At 36.0% G+C, this 8167-nt stretch overlaps 1 protein-coding gene across 3 annotated transcripts; it reads right to left on the reverse strand.

Annotated features, from left to right (window-relative positions):
- Nucleotides 1–205: 205 nt before the first annotated feature.
- LOC140774418 (cytokinin riboside 5'-monophosphate phosphoribohydrolase LOG1-like) lies at nt 206–2579 on the reverse strand. 3 transcript variants are annotated; one of them, XM_073117414.1, is made up of 9 exons: nt 2453–2579; nt 2206–2346; nt 1903–2000; nt 1789–1819; nt 1586–1685; nt 1438–1508; nt 1176–1319; nt 659–732; nt 206–485 (listed from the first exon to the last, which is right to left on the reverse strand). In XM_073117414.1, the coding sequence occupies exons 2-8, from the start codon at nt 2341–2343 to the stop codon at nt 670–672; spliced, it is 645 nt and encodes a 214-aa protein (XP_072973515.1). In that variant the 5' UTR covers nt 2344–2346; nt 2453–2579; the 3' UTR covers nt 206–485; nt 659–669. The 3 variants fall into 3 exon arrangements, with proteins under 3 accessions (XP_072973515.1, XP_072973514.1, XP_072973516.1); XM_073117413.1 differs by having other exon boundaries at nt 206–732; XM_073117415.1 differs by having other exon boundaries at nt 206–732; nt 2448–2550.
- Between the last annotated feature and the right edge of the window lie 5588 nt (nt 2580–8167).

The following is an 8167-nucleotide window of genomic DNA, read 5'->3' on the forward strand; positions in this document are numbered from 1 at the left end:
TAATAACATTAAAGTATATAAAAGGATTGAATATCTGATCAAGTATTTCGTCTCTTTATCATCTCCACTAAATCTTATCTTTTTAAATATGTTCTAATTTCTGTTTGATATCTTTTTTTTTAAAGAAAAGTATTTAAAGGAAAACAAACTCCAATAGAAAGAAACCGTCTTAAAAATTTCACGTAAAAATCCCATTGTCGGCCGGTGTTTAGCAATCCAAACAATGAAGCAATGGCATGCAATTCTGCAGACTTTTGTCACTTTCTCAATTGGCTCAATTTAGACACAGCTGTAACGTCCGACAAGGTCAAAGAGACAATAACAAAACATTCTGATCATCCACACATCAAATCTAAGAAGGCAACCCATCTCCCAAAAAGGGACAGATTATACTTCCATTCATCTTGCCTTCCCTTGCTGCTGCTACCTATCTTGCTTGCTTCTCCCAAATATATGCATACGGGGATTTGGCTCTTCATGCGTGTCTGTATGCGTGTGTGAGAAAGAGAAAGATAGAAACATATTATAATAGATGAAATTATGGAAGAGAACAATTAATGATACCTTAATAATATACATATACATATATAATATAATATAATATAATATAATATAAAAAAAAGGCAAGCTTCATATCAAGACATGAGTCTATGCCTACTTGTGGCAGACTCATAATTGGTCTGCTTCCCAGCTTTGTCTGGGTGCAACCTTGTCATGAAGTGGAGCATAGTCCTGCAACCAACAATTAGAACAATGTATTATTTCTTCCTTACAAGATTAGTTTTTGTCTTCCAAACCAAATAATCCAGAAAACCAGCCAGAAAGCAGCGAGAAAGAAATGATTCTTATGCTTACCACCACCGACAATTAAATCCTATCATAGAAACCGTTTCATTTCTTTTCCTTTTTCTTTCCTTTCTAACATATTTGCAAATGAGCTTTCTTAATTTTTACTTATAAATATAAACCAAGTATTCATTCTGAATGAACAGAAGAAATTTTAAAAAATGGAACGAAATAGACGGAGTCGATTTGCAACTATGTAAAAAAGGAAGTAAGAGTGGGGGAAAAAAAAGCAAAAGAAAGAAATAGTCAATGTATTAGAGGAAGACATCAAAATAAGCTATAACAGCGGCTTGTTTTCTCTTCGTTGTTACTTAAACCGATAGTGTTACCTCCATTTTATTCAATAGTTCCTCTGCATTCTCTGCTGCAACAACAATGTGCCTTGCTGCATCCTCTATGAACCCTTCCTCCACCCCTTTGTCAAACAATGCAAGCAAGCTATTGTAGTACCCATCCACATTCAGTAGACCCACCTGCTCAGGAGTTTTATAAAAGGATATATGACTTTAGAAATTAAACAATGTGAAGCAAGCATCAATCCACCATATCAACAAGTTAAAATTTAGAGCTGAGTGAGACAATCTTGCTCACAGGTTTTTCATGGATTCCAAGCTGTGACCATGCTATGATCTCCAAAAGTTCCTCCATGGTTCCATATCCACCTAAAGGAGTAGAATGGTTAAGGGAGAAAAGACCCAGTTGGCCTTCTATTTAGGTGGGGCGGGGTAAAAGAAGTCACCTGGAAGGGCAATAAAGGCATCAGCATGTTTAGCCATTTCTGACTTCCTCTCATGCATATCTGCAACTGTTTTCACCTCCCCTGTGGTTTCTCCTGATATCTGCTCACAAAAGGTTTGGGCCTAGCTTTGTTATCAATGAGAGAAACTACTGGAACTAAATAGAGTCGAGGAGATAAGAAAACAAAAGGAAAACAAAGTTCACCTCTTCTGGAAGGAGAGCTCTAGGAATGACTCTGTAATAGTATTCAAAATGATCAGCATAACTTTTTTCATCGATAGAAGGAAAGAGATTTTTGAAGCTGTATTAAGGTCTCACCCAAGTACATGGCGGCCACCATTATATACAGTCTTAGATATCAACCCCATTAGACCTGCACTTCCACCTCCATAAACCAGGTCGATTTTCCTCTTAACCTGAAAGTAGAGAAGAGAAGAAGAGAATAGAAGGGTCTAATCAAGGAGTTCCGAAATAATATGAGAACTGAGAGTGTGCATAGTGAAATCATTGCCAAATGTAAATTATAAGAAACTATGCAAGTACCTTCTTCTTAACATCTACTCTTATAATTTAGCTTTACCAAATGATAAGTTTCAATATAAACAAATTTTAGCTTCTCACCAGTTGCTTCCCCAGCTCAAGTGCTGCATCTGTGAATGAAGGTTTGTTTCCTGGTCTACTCCCACAGAAGACACATATTCTCCTAAACCTCCTCTCTTTCAAACTACCACTTGCTTCCATCTCTTGGCTTGCTTCCATCTCCTATAGAACAGAAGAAAGATGCAACGTTTCTCAAGAAGAAAGAGAAGAAATAAAGGGATCAGATGCAAGCTAAGGAGCAACAGAAGAATGAAGTTGATCACCTCACCTGTTGCGTCTCCTTTCTCTCACTTTATCCCAACACCCTTTTGCGTGCTAATAGGACTAGTACTTGTTGGAGATTAACCCAACAAGAGTTCATTTTCCCTCTCCCTCATCTGTCTCTCTCTTATCCCCCCCACCCCCCTCTCTCTCTCTTTACACACACACAGTGGATTCTCTTTCCTGAATCTGAGAGAATAAAAACATACCAATATCTTTCCTTTTGTGTCTATCCAATCAGATCAATCTGTTGGCCATTTTTTTAATACAAAAAAGTACCTTGTCTACTTATATTCCTTCGCCAATCCCTCTAACTTGTTTAGCGACTTTATGGGCAGACACATTCTTATATTTGGCATCACCATTTATTTTTTTTTGGCATCACAGTTTTCTCATGCTTGTTTTCCGACTCTTTTCTATAATTTTCCTTGTCAACCTTCTTCTTCATTAGGTTAAAGAAGAGTGGATTTGAACATGACTACCAGCAAAGATTCTCCATCTGTCCAATTAGGTATATGATACTGGAGTACATGATATATGCAAAAGTACTAGACAAATATGATGCATAGTTTACACAAGACAACACATCATGAATTGATCATTCCTCAACCTTGTTTGTCTCACCACCATATATATATAAACAGTAATTAATTTACTAATCATACTATGATAAGTATCATAACTTGCTAGTACTTGTGTTAATGCATCAGCTAGGTTATGTAAAAGCGGATCTTTTTTTTTAAAAGAAAATTCATAAACTGATTATATCATTCATCGCATTAGCTAGGTTGTGTAAGAGTGATTTTTTTTTGAAAGAAAATCTGTAAACTGATTATATCATTCATTTTAATTATACCGATTGAAATGAATATTGGGAAGCAGTATCATAATCTCTAATTAGAAAAGATGTCGTAGTGAGCGAGGCTCTCAGATAATGTAGGTTATGGGAAGAGGCAAAGTACGGTATTCCCTCCTCTCTGAAGAGGCTGTTTAATGACTAGAAGTCGTGACGATAGGTCGCACAGTGCCAGGCCTTAACTAGTCGCATTCATAGGTTCTATTCATCTTTACAAATTTGTTATTGATGCTTGTTCTATACCAACAGGAGCAACAGCATCATGGTACGAGAGTAAATAGTACCTGGGAGTGAAAAGAACAGGAAAGCTCAAAAGGGTTGCAGTCTTCAGAAAGGGCCCATGCCTGCCTCTGCATTCAAAACGCTTCCATCTCTTTTTCTTTGTTTAGTTGTTAATGTTTCATGCTGCGATTTTTGCTTGTCTTTTAGATTAAAATTCATCACCCCACTTAGTCATTCGTATGTAAAGATTATCGAGTATAACTCTTCTACTCTTTTTGTACACTCTTATTAATTTAAGAAGATCACAAGAAGTGAAAGAATCTAATGGATGATTAATGAAGTGTATTCACATCTACTCTTCCTTGACTAATAGATCGCCTATAATTTTTATTTTTCTCCTTTATTAAACAAATGCTTGCAGGTCTGGGAATGCTACTTCATGGAATATTATGAAAGAATCTAATCTTTTCTTTTTAATATATATAATCATTTCTTTAACTTCCTAACATTGTTCTCTGTCTTGTGGAACAATAAATTATCTGTTTGAACATTGTTATGGATAAAGTTAGCATTAAGTTCAGTGCAGAAATAGGTAATTTCACAGATTGTCTTCGGAGTAGCAGAGTTGTTCATTATTCTTCCCTTCAGTGCATGTATGTGAAGATAAAAGTAATTGGTCAGGGCCACTACAGGTAAATGTCCCAACATAATGTGAGGCATGCCATTTTGGGGCCTCTCCTTTGCCAAGTGAAGAGAATGTTGTTTGCAAACACACATAGAAATGCTTATTTATAGCTAGAGTCCCCACTCCTTTTGATCCTCTGCCTTGAAGCTTAGTTGGGGTACTTTCCACAACTGGCCTTGGTCTTATATAAACCACCCATTGGCAAAAGAAAGAAGCTATATATCATTCCCTTCTCTGAAAACTATACTGAATATATTCAGTATCCTAAAAGATTTCATCCTATTCTTAATTTCATACACCGAGTACTATAAACATTCTAATAAACCTTGATTAGAAAAGTAAAGAAGCAAGATCTCTACCAAAGATTTGCCACGGATAAAGATTAGCAGCGCATTTACTTATACATATCAATCACAAGCACTCAGACTAAGTTGTGGAGTATAATTAAATATCAGATCGTTGAACTATTGCCCTTATATATATAGAGAGAGAGAGAGAGAGAGAGAGAGAGATTCTCTCTTCTTTTCTTTTTCTTTTCTTCTTTGACATTTTGACCACCTCCCCACTATTTAATAGTTTCCACCCTCCGACTATATAGATGAAAAATATCAAATAACTATTTAACACCACTTATATCTCCGTATATTTTCTACTAGATCATTTAAAATTAATCACGTGATATTTTTAACATAAAAAAATCAAATAGATAACTAATGGAAGAAAAATTTACGAGGCTTTAGGTACTTAAGGGGTCATATATTTCATGAAAAATAAAAATAAATGAGAGAGCCAATGTGAAAATGTTTAGAAAGTCTAGGTAATATTTTTTAAGTTAAGAAATAATTGGGATAAAGTGTGTACCCATCACGAGCAGTAGTCTACTGTGAAGAGCATCTATTGATTGTCCCATGTCATCCTATCTTGTTAACACAGTAGGATAGATATACTTGGACTGCTGAATGCATTAAAATAAGCGCATGGAAAAGGCGTTAGGTGATTGAGTAGTGTGGCAGTTAAATGGAGTGATTTGGTTATGTTTGTAGATTAGAATTGATTGGGCTATAAAGTCAATCGTAGCTAATTGATTCACTGCAATCCTTGTGAATCATTTTTTAAAAGCCAAGAAAAGTTGAACCACCGAGCATAGATTCCCAAAATCCCCGAGTTGGTAGGGCCTTGAACAAACTATAGTCTATAGGTGATGTTTCACTCAATAGATAGACTCACAGGTAGTCAGTCACATGGGAATTGAGGGCCTACCATGACATTGGAATTGCTAGTGGCCTTTTATGATTATGTGAGGTGGCATCAGTAGAATAAACCATTCGACTGTTCACTTATTATAGAAACAAATTAAAGCGGGTTTTCCTACCTACAGAAATGCTCACCGGCTATCCACCATATAAGTGTCACGATCTGTTTAGACGGAGAGTCTGAGAGAATAGGAAAAAGTAAGCAACGGAGATGAAAAACTAGTCTTTTAGCGGTCTATCTTCTTTTTTTTTCTCTCTCTTTAAAAGTATAGAGAAAAGGAATAGAAAATTTAAAATTTCTCTCATTTTCTCTCTTATATTCAAATAAATGATCATATTAGCCTCTTAGTTTAATTTTTCTGATTCGCTAGGGAGAGATAGGATTCTTAATTTGACTAGATTTAGAGATATAAAAAATTCAAAACCTAAGTCAAAGTCAAAAATAAAAAACGGAATCCAAATTTGTTTAAGAAATTCGAGTCCTACTATGTCTAAAAATTGAATAAGAATCAAACTTCAAAATCGAAATCAATTAGGAAACCAAATCCTACTCTAAAAAACAAAGCTGAACTCAAGTCGACGTGCAAAAATCTAATTAAGTGTAGAAGAAGAAAAGTCGAATATGAGTAAAAAAAATAAACATGGTTAAAACAAAACATCTTCTTTAACATGGAAAACCTCCCTTGCATAGAGAGGAAAAAACCATAAACCCACTCAAAGTTGATTGATCTTATTTCACTAATTAATGATAACAAGACTTACTTACAACCTCTCTGTTACAGTCGACCTTGATGAAGATGAATTTCTATCCGATTTGATAATCTAGATAAAAAATTATCACAGAACTTGAGAAAGTAATTTAGATCAATCTAATCGTTGGAATGATACGAGATTTTGAGATGTTCCTCTAGAAGTTAGAAATCCAACACAACTAGAATCTTATTGATCGGGTTAATAGATCAAGAGTTATGTAGGAAATAATGATCATAGGTCAGAAAGTAGTGCAATGGACGTGATTTAGGTGGTTAATGTTATGCGAGATGATTATGGGTATAGTGGATGAATTAGTGCTTAGAATTAGATGAGGTGGGAGAAAGGAGTTTTTAGATATGGTTGGTCGCTAGAGGGAGGAGGAAGAAGCGACAGAATTAACTTCGATTGTAGACAAGAACTCGAGTTGGATATCGAGAGGGAGGAATGAGGAGGGAGAAGATGGCTCAAGCCTAGATGAAAACTAATTTCAATAATCAATAATCAATAATTTAAAGAGATTTTCACATATTTAGAGGCTAGCCAGACATCCAAAAATCTTAAACAAATCCTACTATAACTCAACTTACCTATCGTGCGTTCAAATGGCCAATATGTGTTCTTTGTATGTGTGAACATAAGATCAGGTATTCGAACAGCCAAAATGCATTTTCTGTATATGCAAACACGAATTAGGTATTCGAACGCTATCCATTTGTGTTCGAACACATATGCCAAAACCCATTTTAGTTTTCTAAAACATAAATAGAAATTGATACAAATTGAATCAATTTAATCATATTCACTATGCACCTAAATTAAGAACCGCAATAATCCACCACACTTCACTCACCTTGTCCTCAAGGTGCAAAGTGAGAAAAATAGTCCATCAATTCATCCTCTAGTTCCCATGTTGCCTCGTCAGTTAATACACTTAGTTAGGATCTTTTCTTACTGCATTAGGTGTTTATTTTCATTAAAATAAAATTTCTGTAAGTCGCATTCGAACGCAGGTAGAGTCGCGTTCGAACGCCCTTGTGAACGCCTACATTAGGTTCGCAAATACAGAGAACGCATATAGTGCGTTCGAACGCGGTCGGGCGAGTTTGAATGCCTGTGTCGCATTCGCAAATCCTGAGAAGGGGCTTTTTTAAATACGTTCGAATGTGATCGAGCGCGTTCGAATGCGATCGACAAGAATCCTCTAGAATTAGGGTTTTATATTGTTTTAGGACTTGTTGACTAGCCTCTATAAATATGTGGATGGCAGCCAACTTCATTATGCTATTGGATTCTTGACTTCTTACCTCCTATCTTTTCTCTAAACTCCTCCCTCCTCCCTCTTCACCATCCTTTTACCTTTACCGTTGGCAAGGTTTCTCCTTGCTTCTAATCTTCCTCGTTTGTCGAGTCACCTCTCTTCTTTGGGATCTCGACCAATTTGTTCCCCTTGTCTACTTCTCTTAATCACTTCCATAATCCACCCTCATCTCCATACCCATCCATAACCTTAACATCTACTCCACTCGACACCACCACCATCACCCACATTATTCCGTGTTTTTGTCTCTTCTACAGTTTTAATCTGTAAAGGACGTAAATACAAAAGTTGTAGATCAAGAAGTTATAAATCCAACCCAATTAGTGTTGTAACTTTCTGACTACGAGAGAATATCTGACAAATATTTTTCTACAGTTGCGCGGACTACTTCCTACGATAAATTCAAATCTTAAGGAATTATTCTGTAGCTGATCTTTTGGTTCCAGATACCATCAATTTGGTATCAGAGCAGGCGAACCTCAGACCTCCATTAATGGTTGAAACAAAAAAGATGACATCAACAATGAGACCTATGAATAGCACACTAACAAGGGAGGACTCAATACACGATGATCCTAACCGTAAGGCCGATCCTGAGGAGGATGATGAGATAGTTTATGATGGAGAGTGTCCAG

This window comes from Typha angustifolia, chromosome 13, assembly GCF_048772165.1.
Source record: "Typha angustifolia cultivar Huaian chromosome 13, ASM4877216v1, whole genome shotgun sequence".
Classification (NCBI taxonomy): domain Eukaryota; kingdom Viridiplantae; phylum Streptophyta; class Magnoliopsida; order Poales; family Typhaceae; genus Typha; species Typha angustifolia.